The sequence below is a fragment of the Theileria equi genome, chromosome 1, assembly GCF_000342415.1.
Source record: "Theileria equi strain WA chromosome 1, complete sequence".
Classification (NCBI taxonomy): Eukaryota; Apicomplexa; class Aconoidasida; order Piroplasmida; family Theileriidae; genus Theileria; species Theileria equi.
In genome coordinates, this window is record NC_021366.1 from 2,942,344 (window position 1) to 2,962,992 (window position 20,649).

Genomic DNA, 20,649 nt, shown 5'->3' on the forward strand with positions numbered 1-20,649 from the left:
TACTCAAAATGTCAGAAGTAGAGGCTAAAGAGGTCAGGGAGGACGCGAAAGTGGAGGTTAAAGTCTCTGAAGGCACAGAGGCCAAGTTGGCCGCGGATTTAGACGCCAAAACCAGAAAGATTGTAATTGATACTGGCGCATATTGTCGTTCTCTTTATATTGACAAGTCTGGAGACGCTATTTACATCACCAAAGGGGTTTTGGCGGAAATTGAAAAGTACAGGACCAAGAATCCGCTGGAAAGTTTAACCAGGGTTCTCTTTTCTCCAACTGTAAGGGAGCCTACAGAAGAAGACGTTGTGTTTGTGAAGAATTTCGCGTCACTCACTGGCGATTTGCCCTTTTTGTCAACGACTGACATTGAGTGCATCGCCCTCACTCGTCGTCTACAGATTGAAACCGGCGACACTTCATGCCTAAGGACAGAGCCATTGCCGCTCGCTCTCGATGGGAGGAATGGTAGCTCTAATGGCTCTGCTGGAAAGGGTACTGGTGGAGCCAAAGGCAGGAATGGATACGGAAAGAAGGGAGGTAAACCGAAAGAAGAAAAGGCTCAGCTTGGTTTTGACTGTTGGATTGGGCCAGACAACGCCCACAGTTACAACATGGAGACCGCTCCATTGAATGACAGACAGGTGGCATGTATGACCACCGATTTCGCTATGCAGAATGTGCTCATGCACATGGGTTTGAATGTAGTTACACTTGATGGATTTATCGCAAAAACCATACGAACTTGGGGACAAATTTGCAGGTTGGTCGCTCATTCCACATTCTATACATGACCATTATGACGTCGCAATTACAACATTTACAGGGCATGTTACGAGGTTTATCAGAATACTGCGAGAAAGTTTTGTTCAAAGTGCGGGAATGCGACAGTTGATCGTGTTTCCCTCAAGGTTGATGGCGACAGCGGCAAGGTTGTTGCCAAGGACACTAGAAAGTGGATCAACACCAGAGGCACGATCTACACTCAACCAAAGCCATCAACTGGTAGAAACAAGGTTTGTTGTTGTAAGAATGTAATAACGTGCGCACAGCAACCGTATATTGTGTCTGAGGACCAACTGTTGATGCCCGGCTACAAGAATTACATTCGGGAGATGAATCGCAAGAATAGAGAGAATAGTTTGCTACACTTTTACCCGGTATTTATGCATATATCATAATGAATATTCATAGGATGATACCAAGATGGTGGATTCTTCCTTGTTTGGCGGCAAACTCGTTTCTTCCTTGGCCAATATACAAATTGGTCTCGGTAAGGGCAACCCAAATTCGAATAGATGGATAAAGAAGAATAAACGCAGTCTTAAATCTTTGTAGTTTTACGTATACACGTTGTTTTAACTTCTTGTAGCCAGGTACCCCCTAACGACATCCTTCAGTCCAAAAGTTCTTCCTTTATGGATCACATTTCGTTAATTCTGTTACCATGGCAGTTTTTAGGCTCATAAATATACTCTTGAGCCTTGCTATGGCCTACACTTTTCAGATTCCACGTATAAACGCAGCCCCTTCTTCAAAATGCCGGAATTTGACGATGCTAGAGCTAAGTGCTTTGCCAGGTATGTCTAATGTCTGTGATATATTGGTATAAACTGGAATAATTGAAATGTGTCGACTAAAACTATCGATTCTGCAGACATGAATGAGTTGCTCCCCAATGAAGAGCCGCCGAATTTATGGGATTACACAGAGCCTTTGGTTACAAAGGCAACAACATTGGAAAACTTTCCAAATCCCTTTGTGAATCCCATAGAATGTAACAGGATAGACGTCCAGGAGTCGTATATATGTGACCCAGGTGTGTGGAATGAATTTCTCTTAATGGCCCATTTAGACAGGATTCTCCGAAAGGTTGAGGCTGATCGTATAGACGGTACGTTTTATCATGTATTTAATGGCGTTTTCGTAGAACTTTTGAGTATGCAACGGCACAATTCGAAGCATCACTGTGAGGGTCTGGGAGATGTTCCATTCAGGTTTGTCTTGTGACTCTATTTCCGGCTCAACTCTCAGCCATTAAGCTACACACGTTTACTACAGAGTTGGAATAGCTATCATCAATTCAATACCAGAGAAAGACATGACTACTTTGGCCAGCGAACTGTTGGATAGGTGGAATTTGAGTCACGACAAGTGCGAGGATGGGATTGTTATACTCTTTGTTAAACGGTTTGGAAAAGTTTCAATCAAGTGGCACAAAGGTACTCTCTACATTTACCGTTCATTCCTCACAGGCGTTGAACCGTATATAAATGCCAAAGTGGCATCTTCGATTTATCCCATTTGCAACAACCTGTTGCATACAGAGAAAATGTCCGTGGCAATTGAAAAGTGTACGTTTTACTAGCTCAAATATTGATTTCTCAGGTACATCGTTTGTGATCAAGGTTTTTTGTCTAGCCATTTTTATATCCATGAATAGAGACTCACCGGAGAAGTCTTGCCCTCGAAGGAAATGCATCAAATGTGAGTATCTACTGCCAAAATTAGCAACTCTTTAGGCTTGTAATCTTACTAATCGCATCTGTAATCGGTCTGGGCTACGTCTATATCATCATTACCAGTGAGTAAAACGCTGACATCTCAACCTCTTTAGCCTTGGCTGAGTTACAGCCAACACCACGTAGTCAAAGTCGCTAAGTTTTAAGAATCGCAAATTCAATGTGTGGTCTGGGATACCAGCGAAGGACTAATTCCTTCACTCGATATTTTGATGCACATACTTTGTTGGCATCTAGTAGAGTGTTTTTTGGTCCTTGTTCCTCTCTCGTGTGATTACGCCTGGACAATACAGACAAATGGAGGCTATTCTTTCCTAGTCCCTGGAATCTCTCTTTCTCATCGATTTGGTCCATACAGGAGCAATAAAGATGACGCTAGAGTGCTATTTTCGCATGATAAATCGGTAAATTCAGGCCAGGAAGCTCAGGAGCTTCCAGAAGTGCCCATCACGATAACAAATGAACAACGCGAGTACGTAATAAACAAGAAGTTGATCAGAAAGGCTGCTAGAATATACAGGAAGAAGTTAAGGTTAGTCTATTTTGGCAGAATTGGCACCGTGTGTGAGTTCATGGTAAAAAGACATTCATATCTGACTTTTGTGAGTTTAAATCAAAAATGTTACAGTTTGAGCGACTTTCTCTTGGATATTTACATTAACGATGATCATTCCATGCGCCTTCTTAACAAGGAGTCATTCGGGAAGGACTATTCGACGGACATTATCTCCATCCGTGATGGACTGAAGCACGCAAAGCTGGAATACCACAAGAATAGGACACCATTCAAGAATCCTTCGCACTACCACCTTGGAGAAGTGTTTATATGTCCAAGTTTGTTTGTTGATGCCTGTAACAAGTGTTCCATAGGCTACATCCAGAACCAGATTGATGGCATTGATGAGAAGGAACTGGTTCATGCTCCGCCCAGGTTTGTCATTTTCTTGTACCCTGTCTATCACTTTCTTTTATCTCCCATTTTTGTCCGTAATCACGATTTCTGCAGGGGAGGAGTTGCGGTGCGAATGGATAAGCTGCGTGACCTGAATATGAGAATTTGCTTCCTCTTGGCGCACGGAATTTTGCATCTGCTTGGGTACGTTTGCTTTCATGCATGCCAATCCTTAGACGTTCACAATGATGCGGTGAATACTGTTATGCAAAATCTATAGGTACGACCACCAAGTGGATGAGGACTTTTTGGAAATGGCCGAGAGGGAAGACGTGCTTTTAGACGAATTTTTGTCTCGCTATACACTCTAGTCGTAATGGACACCCATTTGCTACGCCAATGTGAGGATGCAACCCCTAAACACACTGGAATGGACATGGGAGAAACACTTAGATGGATGGTCACCACCCATCGGCCTGTTACTGGTGTCCACTCAATTCACTTTATTCCTCATCTAATCATCCTCTCATATGCACATTTGGTGGATAAAGAGGTTGAATAGACCAAAGGAAAGACGGATGGTCAAGAACTCGCAACGGTGTGTAGCGCAAGGAAGAGATGCCACTGGACAGCCTAGGGGTCACACTAACGTGGCAGTCGGCCAGAGACACTTGTTGACCATCATCCATCCAATATAAGGCTGAGGAAATCGTCAGGATCTCATTCAGCCCATACACAGGCAGGGTAGGGAGACGGAAGGAGCCTAGGGCGGCCTGGGAGGGGGTGTTGGCCGGAAACACTTTAATCTTCATGTATTATAACCAACTTTAAAACCCTGCAATGTATGGTCTATGAGTGTGTGGTAGAACGCCTGAGACGAGTCTAGAGAGGCGTATCTTTCCATATTTCGGTCTTTGAGAACAACTGACCATATTTGACCACAAATGCAGCATAACGACCAGAAGGTGCCGCTTTCGCCGACTGGTTTGGCTAAAGTTGGCAATTCTGACGAGAATGGGCCCCAAGCTCCGGTGGTTTTCCCGAATTTGCCGCCAATGAATTTCAACAGGGCAGATGTTCCAATTCCCGGCGGATCGCCGCAAAACAAACCACCAGAAGGCGTTAAAGATGGAATTCCTGCACCCATGAATGCTGGTGATGGCCAAAATTGGATGATGGATGGATTTTATCCCATGCCCATGATTCCTCGGGGTTCATTTCTTCCGGGTGGACAAATGATGCCCTTTGCTGGGGACGAAAAGGCAAAGGACGGAGCCGGGAATCTCATGAGAATGGAACCAGGTGATGACAAGGCCATGCAAATGTGTTACTATATTCCTCCGCCGATGATGGAGCCTGGAAAAGAAGGTCCACAGCACATGAAGCCACCAATGTTAATGCCAATGTATCCATTCATGTCTCCTATGCCGGAGGATGGGATGGTTATGCGTGATTTTGGCAAATTTGGGATGCCAAACAAATTCCCCCCGCAGAGGAAGAATTCGGACGCCTCGGAACAGGTTAAATCTATTCCTACATCAGTTCAGATTCGTGAAATTTGTCAACTAAAGTCATGGAAAAAGAGGCTACAAAAGAGCAAGAGCCAGTTTAGAATGGATGCCGATGCTTCTGTGACAACAAAGCCGGCTGAGGAAGAGAATGTTTTAGAAGAGTGTGCAACTAAACATACAGCTCCTCAGACCGGTTTGGCCCTCTCCAAGAAGCAAACGAGGGATTTGGAAGTTTCATGGGTCATTAACCGATTTGATTTGGAGGATGATTTGACCGAAGAAGACTCTGGGGGATTTTTGCTCTTTGACAAGGATGATTTGAAAAGGGAGGATGTTGCAGAGCTAAAGAAGGCTATAGAGTCTCTAGCCAATGTCAAACAAAAGTGTTACCCATACCAACTTGTTGATAAGCCCACTAGTTTTTCAAAGCACGTTAAAAAGGATGGCTACTCACTTTGGTCCACCGATGAAGATTTTGTTTCTACTTGTGAAATGTCTAGTCAGGACTCGGCGCATGCTGATAGTAGTGAGGAGACTTCAGTTGTACCACAAGAGGTACCAGAGGAACCCGCTAGCATTCAGGATGACGAGTTTCTGGATGACTTGGAAAATGAGCTACTAGATGGTCTAGACGATGACAAGGATGTAGATGATGGAAAGGACCTGGATGATGAATTCGATTTTGAGGTTGCAGAGACAAAGGTTCCTTCACCGTCATTGCCGGAACAAACAAAGGGACCTGAAGAGGCGGTCTCCAAGAGCCCTAGAAAACCTGAAAGCCAGCTGTTTGGTGAAGTACCAGATACTGTTGACTATGACAATGCAAAATTGGTCCATGCATTTCACAGCTTTGACACTGCCCACGAATGGTACAAGTTTAGGAAAAACATTGATCACGAACTAACTTTGGCTGATTTCGTCGAATTTGATCACCACAAGCGTTTTAAAAACGATGAGAGGGTAAGGAATATTAACAAGCTGTTTGACTTGCGACTTCCAAATTTTGAGACTACAGAGGACCCTGCTTTAATGGTTAAACTTTATTCCACGGCAAAGGCCAACCTAAAGTTCCTCCTCAACTATAAGCATCCAGAAGTCACATCTCTTGTAAATTCGTCCATATATGACTTGAATGCATCAAACGCCATTTACTTTATGGCATCGGATGATATTGCCCCCAAGGTGGATGAGTTGCCTACACCGTCTGGAACCTTGACTGAACAGGAGGATGGAACTACTCCTGTAGTAGGACAGGAAGAGGGCGGTGATGAGCCGCTACTACAGGGTAAGGAGAGTGATACTAGACGACAATGGCGCAAGAGGCTTCAAGCCTTGGATAAGGAAACGAGACTTGCATGGGTAAACATGGGAAAGAGTTTGAAATACATTGAGAGTGTATTCAACAATATTGAGCAAAGCCGCGCATATGATTCTGTCATGGAGTTTTGCGAGGTTGCAAGTATGTTCCGTGGTCGAGATTATATAAACCTGTTGAACCAATCCTTTGATGATGTTTACGCAAAGCAGAATCCTCATGAAACCGGCAAGGATGACGAGGTTCTCAATCGCAGGGAGTTGATACACACAAGAGTTGCCATGAATTTGACGGGGATATTGCCGCTTGTTGGCAGATCAGCCAAGTTGCACTATGCCCGCTTCCACCGTATGGATTTCCGTAATGGCCTCTTTAATGCCCATGTTCGTGCTCTAAAGGGTAATTACTCTCCAGAATGGTCTGCATGGCCAGTACGACCTGTTATAAAGAGTGTTGCAGCTCTTAATTTTAGAGACGATGAATTGGCTGATGGTTCACAGAATCACCCCTCAAACTACTTCATTCATTCTAGTGATTTAAGTCTCATTGATGATTGTAAGGTGGCTCTATTTGAGTATATTGAGCAGTACCCTCTCCTCCTGTCAAACTGTGGTATGGTTTCGCGTGTGGATAATTATGTAAATATTCCTCAAGAGGGAGGAGACCAAAATATGGTATCTCTTGGTCCACTCGGTACAATGATTCCAGTTAATGATGGTGTGGAATTATTTGGCATCATACACAATATAAAACCTGGAGAGGGACAAGCTGTTGTTGAAAATATGCTCTTTAAGGCACCAATTTTTGTTCATCCTCGGCCATGCACATCAGCTTCAAAGAGTAACCTTACCGATACTGATTTTTTGCTTGTTAGAAGTGTTGATAAGGACTCTGTGACTGTGCGTTTGCGCCCACTCACATGGAAAAATTCTATCGCAGTATACACAGTTGGACAATGCGAGCCAAAGATGGAAATATCATCTCCAAACTCAAAGTCTTATCAAGATGATGCAAAGTCCCTGCTAAAGGCATGGGCTCTAAAGTCTATAATGACGGGGAATATCTTGGATACTAAACATTTGCGCAAAGAAGCTCGCAAAAAGTTTTATCCAGCACTATCAGAAAAGGAAATTGGCCATGTTTTAAAGCAACTGGAAAGTAATCCTATTTTTAGTACCAGACCACAGGCTTTGGAGAGAATGATTCATTCTACAATCAAGCCAGAGGTTGTATGTTCTCTAGAGAGTACCAGAGCTGGAAGGTACAGATTAAAGAGTTTGGGTATCTCAAAACTCAAGAACCCAGACAGAATAGCCACTGTATACGCCAAAATACACCAGGAGGAAAAGGAAGCCTTACAACACCAACAGGTTGCCGAGAACAAGAGAAAGGAGCTCAAGAGTAGTTACTCAAAGAGGTTGGAAGCTCGCGGAATCACAGGTCCAAAATTGGAGCAAGAACTTAACCAATTCAACATTGACCTGCAATGCACAATTTATGGTCATTTGGACAATCGCATGCTCTCACCTCAAATTAGATTCATTGAGGAATTACTCAAGCTCTCTCCTTGGAATATAACTAGGGATGCAAGACAAGTTTTAAACAACAAGGGCTCTGCACAGTTCGCCTTGTATGGTTTTGCCGATCCCAGTGGTGGAAGGGGCGAAGCTATTAACCTCTTAAAGAGACAGGTCAGAGACACCAGTCTAGAAAACACATCGTCTGGGGAAGATTTGAGAAAGTTGTCCATGGAGGAATTGGGTAAACGTTTGACACGTTACGGTGTGTCGGAATCATACATCAAGACATTGCCAAGGTGGGATCAAGTCGCTCTTGTCAGACAGTACAGAGACGGCTTTGGCGGTCATACATCTGCTGAAGGTGATAACAGGTGGAGAATTCCTCCAGAAGAGTATCAAAAGAAGCTAAATGATATATTGACTAGGCAAAAGGAAGCCTTGTTGCCAGATGACCCAGAGATTAGCGACGAAGAGGACCACGATAGTAATGAGGGAAACCAAAACATTGTTGATGCTCTAATGGATGAAATCGATGCGGAGTCTGACAAGAACGATGATTTGGAGATGCATGAACTGGAGATACTCCGTCAATTGAGGGAGGCACAGACGTCTGGTCCACTCAGTGAAGAGGAAAAAATGGCAGAGGATAACAAGCTCAAGGCTGTACCGGTAATCATGTGGCATCGCCAGAGCCGCAAGACCCCAGCGGAACCGTTTGGAAATGGACGTGCCGTCTTTATCTATGGTGAGGAGAATATTAGAAAACTACTCGAGTGGCGCAAGAGGACTGCCCTCAAAAACAAATGTGCATTACCTAGTGAACTCATCTTTGGCATAAATGCGGGAGGAAAACGTATTTGCAGAGCTTGTGGACAGGCTGGTCACATTGCATCTAACCCCAAATGTCCTCTTTACAGCGGTGATAAAGTGAGACATGACACGTACCATCCATCGTCTACTGTGGCTATTAGGGCAGGACCTGGAAGGAAACCGTTTAGGGATTCAGATTCTAGTGATGGAGAAATTGCTGCTAGTACAACTGCTTTATACAGGGACACTCCGGAATGGGTCCTATCCAACCTCAACACGGCTAATGCCAGAGAAAAGAGAAAGACGGCTGCTTACGAGGAATCCGATGCTGATTCTGTAGATGAGGCATCACTTGTGATTAGAAGACGCAAGGCTTACAGAATGTACGAGGACGGGTCAAACATTAACTCTAGATATAGTGACGATGAGCACGTTTCCGAGTCCAAGACTGGAAACATTGACACCATAATGAAGGTTATATCAAAGGTGGTGAGGATGATGGAGAAGGAATCTCGCTACAAGCCCTTTGCCGCTAGAATTCCAGAGAGCATTGCTCCAAATTACTACAAAATCATCAAGCATCCCATGTGGTTGGCACTGCTCAAAGTTCGATGCAAGTCCAAGTACTACAAGAGCGTTACTCATTTCCTGAATGATTTAGCCCTCATTGAGCTAAACTGCAAGCAGTACAACTCGGAAAGTTCTCCCAACGCCTGGTTGAGGAAGATGAGTGAGGTGCTTGTTGATGACATTCTGCAACGTCTTCAGCAAATGCTCTCGCAGCACATGCCCACTTCTCTGCTAGAGTACTGGATTCAGGAGCACCAGGCGAAGCGAGGCGCTGCCTCCAATGTTCCTGGAGCTCCGGCCGGAGTAGTTGCCACGACCCCTGGAGTGGCTGCCGTTGCTCCTTCTACGGCACAGACGACCGCTCCAGAGGCTTCTCAGGCTGTAAACACGACAGCACCAGGTCAGCTCTAGTATAGCAGGAGGCCAAGAGGACGAATGCCACCCTCTAGGGTCCCCAATTCAGTCTAAATTTCCATTTAAAAAATGTTAACCTTTAAGCTTATACTCCTAGTTAGTGTATTTGCTGGTTAGTCTGCTCTTGTCTCAATTGTTCCGTTTAGGCCTTTTTGGCGGCAACTTGACACACGCCGAGGAGCTCGAGGTTCAATTGGAGGAGGTTTGTCCACTTCTCTCGCATATATGCCAATCTATGGCACATTTTTGCGGGTATAATGTCCATATTTAGGAAGTTGGCCCGGAGGATGCCTTGGAGAGGGAGGAAATGATGGAGGACGAAGAGGAGATTCCCTTTTACTCCGAGTGGCACGAGAAAATGGGCGGATTTCATCCGAAATCGTTGCTTTCGATGAATGTGCCGCCAAAGTCCACCGAGTTGTTTTACGAAAACGTCAAAAAAGCTCCCACGACCATCCGGGGGACCTTTTACACACTCTCCAAGGAGGAATATTTAACGGTTGAATTTAGCGTAAAGTCACCCTCAGGTAAGAATGAATGCAGAGTATACGGAGCATGAGTCCCGAAGAATGAGGGACTGAGCGACTCTAAGGAGCTCTATGGTGACCAAAGGGAGCCTATAGAAGAGTAGGATTCTCACTGTGTAAGTACGACTGTAAGGAGTACTGAAACAGGTGACCCACCGACGTCGAAGACTAGGTAGTTTGTCACAATGGAATGAGTGTAACGAGTGGAATAGTGATGGAGACTCTATGAGCGAAGTGAATAGAAGAGAAGTGGCGAGTATACTTTAGTATAGGAGCTTCTCCATTAGTCTCTTTTTTAGACTTATTAGGACTATTTTTAGACTCTTTATTCTACTTGTGGAACCAGGAGGACAACTAAAGAGAGTCTCTAGAAGAATAGATGAATGAGTTACCATTAGGATATGCCAAGCATCGAGTTGTACAATGCAACAATGGCAGGATAGGAATGATGGCGAGATGCTAAGCATTGACTTATCTACTTGATACTTTGCAACTGAATGTCTTGAAGAAATGGAGTCTCTCTATAAACCAGAGAATGTATCAGCGACTATGAATACCCATAGATAACACTATGAAACCTTAAGGATGTGAGATACTTACAACATGCATCTTGAAATAATGAGGAATACTGGAACACTAAACTCCCTAGTAGAGAGTGGAGGAGTATCTTCAACTTATGGCCAATGATGATGCGGTATAGGATGCAGTATAATGTAGTATAAAATGGGTGTGGTATCTCATAATGTAGGATGGTCGTTGTGTCGATAAGATGCAAGGATCGGCTCAAGAAAGCGGCCTTCTTTTTTGCTGGACTGGGACACCTTCAACCAATGTTACTAGCAGCTACTAACTCTGACTACCTACTTGACAGGTTTCTTGTTGAGAGGCGTTGTTCCAGTGAGTATGTCTCTAGGACAATCACCTCACTCATCTTCATAGAGGTCTTGGCAACTATTCTCATGGGAGGTTTTGGAGTGCTGTTAGGACTCTTTCCAGACTTCTTTAGTAAGATATCCAGGGAGAAGGAAGAAGATTTTAGAGGTTACCTCACGGTTGGTATACAGTGGATCATCTTCATTGGATACTTGCAGATACTCAAGGCTTTTACATCAGGTGGAGAAGAGGGACATATTCAATGGTTCTACTATTCTCTACTATTTCAACACTTTTTTACCTGTATCATAGGTGCAGGCATTGGATTTATAGATGTGGACAGGGCACTATGGTACCTTATGAACATCCCCGTAGCACCTGTCCTTATCTTCTTCTACCAGATGCTCATCCACATGTGGGCTCGTAAGAGTGGTCTGGTTAATATAGGCTATATGGTAGTTGAAAACCAGATATGGCTGGGACTTATCAATTCGTGTATAGCTACACTCCTATGGACTTATGCCTATTTTCCACATTTTTTGGATGAGTTGCCAGAAAACTTAGGAGTAACCATTAATCTCAAAAACAAGCCAAATGGAGGTCCCCATACATATCAAGGAGATACTGCCGGAACTAAACGGATTACTGTCACAAGAGATGAAGACCCTCCTGATCCTCCCTCTGACTTCCTCAAGTACAAACATACTCTAGATCCTAATGGACAAAAATTCACAGTAAAGGAAGTAAAAGATGGTACCGCTCCGCTAATCCTCTGCCCATGCATTGAAGGGGAAGTTTGTGAAGTTAGTGCATACTACTATAATGGACAGACTACTCCCCTCCTAATCTGCGTGAGATCCGGAGCCTCTTACTATTACTACTGCAAGGGCTCTGATGACTGCTGGTACAGGTACAAGAATGGAAGCACTTATAATGAAATAACACCTACAGGAGGCACTAGTACTGGACTAGGTAAACTACTTGAGAAGCTTAAGGATTCACCACATCAACTTACCAGTACTAACTTCTCTAGTGTTGCTACTGCTGATCTTGCCAGTCTCCAATCTGATCATCATAATTATGACTATTGGAAGGTTTTATGGGATCCTACTACTAGGAGTCTATCTCCTACTTGTATGCCACTGATTATGCATGGTTTAGCGGTTGGAGCTATGGGTTCCATTTATCCTCATTTGGTTCCAAAGACTTTGGTATCTGCTAAGTATGCTCGTATATTTGACATCCTCAGTATGTTTTTGGCAGCAATTACCCAGATTTTGAATCTCATATTTCTTGAGACTAAGAGTAAAGCATTTGCTAACAGACCTTGGGAAGGTGGAGACAAATGGTACCTTACTTGGCTTTTGTACATACCATATTTGTTATCGTTTCTACTCATCATCTTTAACATTCACTATCCGGATTGGAGCATCTGTTGTTATATCAGAAGTCACACTTGGTTAGCGTTTCTCATCATGCTTTCTGTTAGTTTTACCAATGACATCTTCTTGGCAGTAGGTAGGGGTGGTATCATGGACCAGAGAAGTGGAAACAGACGTCTGGGAGGAGATCGTGAAGGTTTAAGGAATGATAAGTCTCTTATTAACAAGATAGCTCCCTTTATGGCCCTCTCTTACATACCATTCTGGTTGACGACATCTCCAATGATAAAGAGTTATGCTCATAGTGTTTGTCAGTTGTCTGATAAGGATAGAGATTCTTGGCCTACTTCACGTTATGGGTTTTGGAGTCTTAGTCACCAACCTAGGGCAGCTTAGTTAGTAAGAGGTTCTTTAGGAGATTCTCTTATGGACTACTTATACTCCAATAGACCATCCATACTGCACTACTGAAGACCGTATTTATAGCTGTTCATATTGTTCTGTGGATAGTCTCTCTGACGGTGAGCTGGTTGTGAGAGAGGATGGATGTATGGATGAGGAGGTACGACTAGATGAAGGAACTACTTGACCCAGATGTAGCATATGGTGACTAAGCTTTAAGTGGAGGTGGATCTCTAATCATGGAGGATTAATTTCTCCAAGAGGAGGTATAGAGCATCCTGGTCTACATATCTCTAATGGCAAAAGATGAAGTAATCGTTCAGCTCTTACAAAAGCCAAATGGTGAAGCTCCAAAAGAAAAGATTTATGAGGGAGATCCTCTTGCTACCGGAACTGGTAGGCAGATTAAAGTCACAGGAACTACTGAACCTAAAAACTCCGACTTCCTCAAGTACACTCATGAGGATTCTCATGGAGTAAACTCATTCAAACTTAAGGCGATCAAAGGTGATGATGGCAATCCTACTAGCGGTATTACTATGAACGTTATTGTCACCTCAGTTTCAGCTTATTACTGGAAGGATAGGTTAGACAAGGCTCTCTTGGTGGAAGTCGTCAAAGAGGATAAGAAGCGCGATTATTACGCTAAGATTAAGGATATGTGGGAGCTATATAATAAGATTAAAGACTCTGGAAATGGACCTACTAAGGAGGAGTTAGACTTGCTCAACTGTGAAATCAACGATGCTGTTACAATTAACTTATCTTCTTCTAGAAATGGATCCTACTGTTGCTATCAACATGCAGATGAAAATGCTAAGGCTAAGGTCTCCGTCACTCCTGTGGTGGTTTCCTGTGGAGAACCTGGTCACAATTCAAGTCACTTTATGGTCTACAAACACTCGATTACTGGTGGAGTTCAATTATCAGGTATTCAGTATAATGATTCTAGTGGTCAAGAAAGAGAATAAATATTCCTAGTCTTAACTCCTATCTCTGGTGTCAAAGTGTCTCTGCATTATACTGTTCAGATAATGTTCCAATTTTCATATATGTTGACTCGTCCCAAGCTAATGTAAAGGGATGGTACCAGAAAGGTGATGATACCGATGAAGAGTGGACAAAAGCTGAAGAGCTCAGTAGTGTAACACCAGAGAACATCAAGGACCGTAGTCACGATGAATTTAATGCACTTGTGACTGCACTAAGCAAGGCTGGATGTGACTATAACCAATGTACTCCTTCTGTTATTACTCCTACTCAAGGTACTACTTCTAAACTTACTGGAGTTCTTGAACTTCCTGCTAGTATAGCTGGATACTTTTTTGCTGGTTCTGCAGGATCCGCTGCAACATTTTTTGGAGGATGGAAACTTTATAATCGCTATAAAGGAGACCCTTGGGTTAGACAGATTTAGGAGTCTCTATGGACTCTTCAGTAGGGAGACTATTGTGGATACTAAGGAATAGTAAGAATGTACCACATTGAACATGCATAGATTCACTTGTGAACTCTTGTAGAAGACCTCAGGATTCTCATGGATTATCCGCTGCACTTTAAAGTGTCACTACGTTAAGCATTCACTCCATTGTGATATACTACCTAGTCTTCGACGTCGGTAGGTCATTCTTCCTTCCGTTTTACTCCAGTAATGATCTTAATCCTACTAGACGGAAGAGCTCCCAGAGGTCGCCATAGAGCTCCTGTTAGTCGCTTGAGCTCACTACTCTGTAGTTCGCATCCCTCATTCTTCGGGACTCATACTCCGCTTTGCTACGGACATGTAGCCATCCACTCTCACACATCACATTAATATTTAGGTCAAGTGTTGTATACAACGGTTGGTTCAGAGGGCATATTTTCTGTGGAGGCTACAATGCCTGGAATTTACGAACTTGCACTTTCAAACACAAACTGGGTGACTTCGGTTGCAGTAACGTTGGCAGTTGGTACGGATGACCATTCGGTGCTCCAGTCCAAGCACATTGCCAATACTTCAAACAGGATAAAGTCGTTGGAGGAAAACATCGACTCGATATACTCGCAGTTTAGGTACTTGTGGCTACACAATCACCGTCAGATGAACGCCACAAAATTGGCAGAGAAACACTTGCTCATGTATGCCATTGGTCAGTTTGTAATAATCTTCGTTTGCTCCATCACCAGCGTCTGGTACGTCAAACGCATCGTATCAAACAAGCGCATCTTGTAACGGTCGCCATGCGACAAGTTGAAAAATGTACACATATGGATGGTAAAGAAGAATTAGCGATTATCAACAAGCTTGAGAAAATGTGTTGGGGGAGTCGGTTTCGTAGATGATTTGTTGTTGCTTTACATTCTTGTAAAATAGTTCCATATGCTTGTAAATGCTCATATACTTTTGGTTACAGAGAGTGTGCTTGGCATTGCGAAGTTTACGCTGCGTGATTTTAAAATCCGTAAAGTCGTTTACTCGTTTCATGATGATTATGCCACATAGTTTACAAAAGAGAGTTTGGCTCCTAAAATCGGCGTTAACCTGTGTCTTGAGTCTTGACGCAATCTCTTCAAACGACTGGAAGCGGTCAACTTCGAACCCAGGGAGAATGTACAAGCACTTTATACCAGTGTAGAAATCTGTAGAATAAAGGGAAGGGCTAATGTACTGCTCGTGTCTGATAACCTTTAGTACGTGCAACTTTGAAACAATGTCACATGGGTTGAAAAGGACAAGACTACCCCGCTTGATGAGAATACTGGGATAAGAACGATCCACAGATGCACAATTCTTTTTAACGTCATAGTCCAACTTTAGCTGGCGATAAACAAAGCCATGAAATACCGATCGGTTGTCCCTCCTACTTACAAAATCTCGCGACCACCATGATTCCCATTCTATACAAACCTTAATTACCTTGACAATGGTCAGCTTGCCCTGCAAAACCACAATGTACCAGCCACTATCGTCCCACAGCGTTCCGTCAAAGGTCCTCCCATCCGAACTCTGCAGGCTAATTGACGCAGTATCCGAAAAGCCCTTGTCAATGTCACAAAAGTCGTCATAATACAGGGGCACCGGAGGCTCCACATCAGCCGGTATAGAGTAAATGTTATCATAAACCTTTTCAAAAATCTCCATGGGTATAGTTTTGAATTGCTGGAACATGTGATAGAGGAGCATCTTGACCCTGTCAATGCATGCCCCTCCAAGGGGTCTCAGTCCCAGCGCCCTGCAAGCCTTGGCAATGTAGGCGTCAAATGACGCCTTGGCGCCAAGTCCATCCTGGGCAAGGTGTGCAATGTCATAACCAAAGGATTCCTTGATGAGAATCGCCAGTCTTGTAAATGAAGGCAAATCTGCCAGGGGTGTTTCATCCTCAACCTCCGCGTCACACTTGACAATTGCAAGGAGTGTAATCAACATTTCCATCCTCTTGGCATATAGGGAAATGTAGCCGCGCGCTCGGGTGAGTTCATAGTAGTAAACAAGCCAGGTTCCATAGGGAAGGTTGGGCTCCATTTGTATAAGTCGCATTAAATTCTTGCAAAACATGCTCATTTTGGGATAGTCTGGGGGAATGTTCCCAGACTTTGTATAATTAAATCTATTTACGATATCAACAATGCTAATTTCACTTGATAAATTTTGAAAACACTTTTCCAGAGACGATAAAATGCTAAAGGCCGGTGAATCCTGGCCACCTTGGCACCATTCCGATTTTGTGTATCCCTTGACTCCGTGTCTATCGCGCAAAAGGGTCCATAGTGATGTTATTTCGCAGTTTTTAGCGGACACCATTATAGATTGCTTTGGCATTTCAAATTCAAGTTCGCCCTCAGAGTCAAAAATGTCAATGGCGTTGCAAAAGAGAGACATCCAAAAGATTGAGGGGAACCCTCCCTCCTTCATTGAGGGTACACCCCTCAGAATTAACCAGTGCTTTATTATGCGCATCAGGGGTCTTACCATGGGATGCTCGTCAATGTAGTTCTTAAAGAGCTCCGTGTGTAAAAGTGGGTAGAGAGTGTTCACCGAAATGTCGCAGAATAGTCCCTTTTTCGTTTCTATAATCACGATTGGTACCTTGGCGGACTCAACCAGCTTGATGTTCGAGTCTGCCAGCACCCAGATTGGGCACTTGTTCCTCTCCTTTAAAACATACTGCATGTTGCTTAATTCACTATAAACTTTCTGTAATATGGTACGCGGGTCACCTCCGTAGCTTTTTGATAGCACTACGATATCCAAATCGCTGTATGATGGCGCCGATGCAATGTCACTGTAGTCAATGTCAATGTCGTAGGCAGTCGATCCGGTGAGATGAACGATTGTGTCATCTCCCAGACAGTACTGCAAAAATCGCTTCACGCTATCGAAAAGTTGGTTCTTTTCATTCGTACAATCTTCACCTGGTGACACATTTGAGACGATGGTAAACATGGCGTCCTCGGATGACATGAGTATGGAGGACGTAATCTCCACAATGTCGGTGCATGATTGCGCTGTTCCGCAGTCTGCATTTTGCGCATCCACTGGATGGTCGGCGTCCAGGACTGCGTTTATCCACCCGTCAAACATTCCATAGTCGAGCCCATTGTACATGAATATGGGCTTGTTGCAAAAAGAGCAGTGTAGCGAATCCAGTCCATCGACGAAGGCGGACTCGATGGAGCTTGATTGGCCTAGTTTCGGACTGCTAACGTCCGTTAAATCACATTCATCGTTCTCCGCACTTGATTCTTCAGACATTCTGAGTTTGTCAATTACATTTTCGTCACTCGCCGTGGAGTAGTGTGAGTTGCAGGTCACAGGTCCCTTCTTTTTCCTGGTAAGAAGGTCAGGGCCCAGTCTGTCCGTGTAGAGGTGGTCAGAGACTAGATTGCAAGCGCAGGTGCAGTATTCTGACCTCTCACTGAGTCGTGACGAGGCTTCCTTGATGCCACTCATCGTCGAATGTCAGTGCTTCATTATTTGTTCTTGCTCTAGTGTGGCCACTTGTTGATCAGAGCCGAGTTTGGCATTCTCCAACGTCTGGCTAGACTTGCGGGAATACCCCAACGAGTTAACGATCGTCTCGATGGCCTCTGCGGGTGGTCCTGGCAGCTTTCGTGGATGCCACTGGGAAACACGAGCAAAATCCTCGACTTTGGGAATATAAAAGCGTCCTGTAGTGCAGAAGGGCAAATCGTAGAGTAATTTCCAAAAGCCAAATCACAGGGCCTCCCTCTGCATAGTTTTAGGCATAAAAACCACAAGAATCGAATTTCAAGGGCTAATGTAGTGACTAACACCAAAATCTTCACTGTGGTTGGGTCTGCCTTACTAACGCCTTGTCGTGCAGGACTGCATGGCCGGAGTCCCAAAGCCTCAGTCATTTCACAACTGCAGCGCGACTCCACCCCGCGCTCTCTACGATCATTTGCGCCTCCTTTGGCTCCAAGAATTACGCCCTAGAAACATGTGTGCTCAGCCCCCGGCGGAGGCCAAAGCCCCGAGAGCGTTCCCGACCATCTCTCTGCCTCTCGTCCCGCTCAGCCCTTGATGCTGCCGCCATCAACCTGTGGCGCTGGTACTGGAGCCGTCCGCCGCTCCTCCGGCCGCTTTGGCTTGGAATCACAGCGGGCCTACACACGGCTGGGGGCGGCCAGAGTGGACACGGTCTCTTGCCCTTTACTCCGTCGTATCCATTTGGACGCGTGTGCTGTTGATCAGGAGGGTTGCGGATGCCCTCAGATGGGCGAATTTGTGGCTGAAATTGGCGGTACGGATGCCATGACGTTCCCCGGTCCACTCGCCTATCATTCTCTCGGGTACCGAAAAACTTTTCAACTGTGCGAATGAAGAAAAGGACAGAGGGGGCCATGTAGGAGCTGGTCAGCGGATAACTAGGCGTACACTGATTTGTAGTCTCCAACTCGCTTTTCCTTTGCCAAACGACATCTCGAGTGGCAGGAGGCCAAAAAAAGCGAGAAGAGCTGGCCGGGATACAAGTGGCAAAAATCAAAAGTTTACCAAAATTCGTCCATACGACCTGTACTACCGACAGATCTCGTCTAGAGCAACCGTACGAATAGCCTAGAGACTCCAGAAAAGCGTCCAGATGCACTTTAGTTTGCCATGTTGTCGTGTCCTGTAGAGACACAGTACGGCCTCCCTACCCGCACCTCCCGGTACTTTTAAATATTTCATACTACTCTTACTATATCCACATTGGCAGTTGTGTTTTAGAGCGCAAGACACTCGCATATAACCAAGTCTGCATGATTGCTTAACATTTTTTGGCGCTGTGGCATCTCCCTCGGTCGTCAATCTCGTACACTCACTTCATCTCAATACCTCAAAATGAGAGAAGTCATTGCAGTCCACGTAGGACAAGCCGGAGTCCAAGTCGGAAACTCTGTATGGTTTGTCATCCAGTCCCTACATGCATGCCAGTTCATTCAAGGCGTTGTACCTACAGCTGCCATTTACCCATCAGGCATAACGTGCATGCAACAAACTAGGCACCATTATACAATACGTTTAGGGAGCTCTTTTGCATTGAGCATGGGATAAACCCAGATGGATCAATGGATAGCAAGCCTACGAATTCGGAAGACGACAAGACATTCCACACCTTTTTCTCCGAAACCTCATCTGGCAAGTACGTCCCTAGGTGTATCTTTGTCGACCTTGAACCAACGGTCATTGATGACGTCAAGAGGGGAACTTACAAGAACCTATTCCACCCAGAGCAGCTGATTTCTGGTCACGAAGACGCCGCCAACAACTTTGCTCGTGGTCACTACACCGTTGGAAGGGACATTTATACACCAGTCATGGAGAAGCTCCACAGGTTGACCGATGCATGCGACAGTGTCCAGGGCTTTCTCTTCTTTTCTGCCATTGGTGGAGGTACCGGGTCCGGTACTGGAAGCTTGCTTTTGGAGAGTATTGGCGCGGAATTCGATAGGAAGACGAAATTGAGCTTTTGCATTTGGCCGTCACCACAAGTCTCTACCGCAGTAGTTGAGCCTTACAACTCTGTACTCACAACCCATAACCTTCTAGAACACACCGACGTTGCTGTAGTCCTGGATAACGAAGCAATCTACAGCATCTGCAAGAACAACCTCGACATTGGTCGCCCAAACTACCAGAACCTTAACAAGATTATTGCACAGGTAAGATCACCAATCCTCTCTTTACACATTCTCTAGGTTATATCCTCGCTAACAACCTCCCTGAGGTTTGACGGTGCACTCAATGTCGATATGAACGAGTTCCAGACCAACCTTGTGCCATACCCTAGGATCCATTTTATGCTTTCATCCTACGCTCCCATCGTGAGCAGCAGAAAAGCAAAGCATGAACAAATGTCAGTAGCTGACATCACCTATTCAGCATTCGATCCAAACTCTATGATGGCTCAGTGCGATCCCAGGAATGGATACTACATGGCATGCTGTCTCATGTACAGAGGCGATGTTGTACCAAAGGACGTAAACTCTGCAATCTCTGTGGTCAAGAATAAGAAAACCGTTCGTTTCGTCGACTGGTCACCCACTGGATTCAAGTTTGGTATCAACTACCAGCCGCCATGTGTGGTCTCCGGAGAAGAATTTTCAAAGACTTCACGTGCAGTTTGCATGATCAGCAACTCCACATCCATTGCCGAAGTTTTCATCAGGATGGACAAAAAGTTTGACATCATGTACGCCAAAAGGGCGTTTGTGCACTGGTACATTGGGGAAGGCATGGAAGAGGCAGAATTCCAAGAAGCCAGAGAAGATGTTGCCGCACTTGAAAAGGACTATGAGAATGTTGGATCCACGTAAGCCTTGAGGATCCCCTGCAGCTTCTAATCCGCATCCTAGAACCATAAGACTGTAAATTCCATCTTTAACATCTTTGTCTAGTACACCTATATAGCCACCCATGCATGTACAATAGGCAAA

At 44.6% G+C, this 20,649-nt stretch overlaps 7 protein-coding genes across 7 annotated transcripts, besides 1 other annotated feature; 6 read left to right on the plus strand and 1 right to left on the minus strand.

Annotated features, from left to right (window-relative positions):
* Positions 1-2: part of a sequence feature (AT_rich) that runs on past the window's edge.
* Positions 3-8: 6 nt separating this feature from the next.
* Positions 9-1,329, plus strand: BEWA_031140 (hypothetical protein; the record flags this gene model as incomplete). The annotated part of the gene is made up of 3 exons (XM_004829870.1): positions 9-754; positions 818-1,151; positions 1,186-1,329. The coding sequence occupies 3 exons, from the start codon at positions 9-11 to the stop codon at positions 1,327-1,329; spliced, it is 1,224 nt and encodes a 407-aa protein (XP_004829927.1).
* Positions 1,330-1,396: 67 nt separating this feature from the next.
* BEWA_031150 (hypothetical protein) lies at positions 1,397-2,652 on the plus strand (the record flags this gene model as incomplete). Its single annotated transcript, XM_004829871.1, has 10 exons — positions 1,397-1,571; positions 1,649-1,810; positions 1,847-1,885; positions 1,922-1,988; positions 2,053-2,213; positions 2,247-2,345; positions 2,380-2,399; positions 2,435-2,478; positions 2,514-2,575; positions 2,609-2,652. The coding sequence occupies exons 1-10, from the start codon at positions 1,439-1,441 to the stop codon at positions 2,650-2,652; spliced, it is 831 nt and encodes a 276-aa protein (XP_004829928.1). The 5' UTR covers positions 1,397-1,438.
* Positions 2,653-2,673: 21 nt separating this feature from the next.
* BEWA_031160 (hypothetical protein) lies at positions 2,674-3,776 on the plus strand (the record flags this gene model as incomplete). Its single annotated transcript, XM_004829872.1, has 5 exons — positions 2,674-2,756; positions 2,872-3,045; positions 3,142-3,444; positions 3,520-3,609; positions 3,686-3,776. 5 exons carry the CDS (start codon positions 2,674-2,676, stop codon positions 3,774-3,776), a joined length of 741 nt encoding a protein of 246 aa, XP_004829929.1.
* Positions 3,777-4,349: 573 nt separating this feature from the next.
* Positions 4,350-9,542, plus strand: BEWA_031170 (hypothetical protein; the record flags this gene model as incomplete). Its single annotated transcript, XM_004829873.1, has 1 exon — positions 4,350-9,542. One exon carries the CDS (start codon positions 4,350-4,352, stop codon positions 9,540-9,542), a length of 5,193 nt encoding a protein of 1,730 aa, XP_004829930.1.
* A 50-nt stretch (positions 9,543-9,592) lies between these two features.
* BEWA_031180 (uncharacterized protein) lies at positions 9,593-14,988 on the plus strand. The gene is made up of 4 exons (XM_004829874.1): positions 9,593-9,657; positions 9,692-9,747; positions 9,817-10,072; positions 14,550-14,988. The coding sequence occupies exons 1-4, from the start codon at positions 9,615-9,617 to the stop codon at positions 14,939-14,941; spliced, it is 747 nt and encodes a 248-aa protein (XP_004829931.1). The 5' UTR covers positions 9,593-9,614; the 3' UTR covers positions 14,942-14,988.
* A 16-nt stretch (positions 14,989-15,004) lies between these two features.
* On the minus strand, positions 15,005-17,659 carry BEWA_031190 (hypothetical protein; the record flags this gene model as incomplete). The annotated part of the gene is made up of 1 exon (XM_004829875.1): positions 15,005-17,659. One exon carries the CDS (start codon positions 17,657-17,659, stop codon positions 15,005-15,007), a length of 2,655 nt encoding a protein of 884 aa, XP_004829932.1.
* A 1,395-nt stretch (positions 17,660-19,054) lies between these two features.
* BEWA_031200 (tubulin alpha chain, putative) lies at positions 19,055-20,529 on the plus strand (the record flags this gene model as incomplete). The annotated part of the gene is made up of 3 exons (XM_004829876.1): positions 19,055-19,116; positions 19,239-19,875; positions 19,912-20,529. The coding sequence occupies 3 exons, from the start codon at positions 19,055-19,057 to the stop codon at positions 20,527-20,529; spliced, it is 1,317 nt and encodes a 438-aa protein (XP_004829933.1).
* Between the last annotated feature and the right edge of the window lie 120 nt (positions 20,530-20,649).

Bases quoted from the DNA above. Each gene is read 5' to 3' on its own strand.
- BEWA_031180 (XM_004829874.1), top strand. From the start codon at position 9,615: ATGTTAACCTTTAAGCTTATACTCCTAGTTAGTGTATTTGCTG. The intron at 9,658-9,691 runs GTTAGTCTGCTC...TGTTCCGTTTAG, and splicing joins CCTAGTTAGTGTATTTGCTG to GCCTTTTTGGCGGCAACTTG. The intron at 10,073-14,549 runs GTAAGAATGAAT...ATTAATATTTAG, and splicing joins TAGCGTAAAGTCACCCTCAG to GTCAAGTGTTGTATACAACG.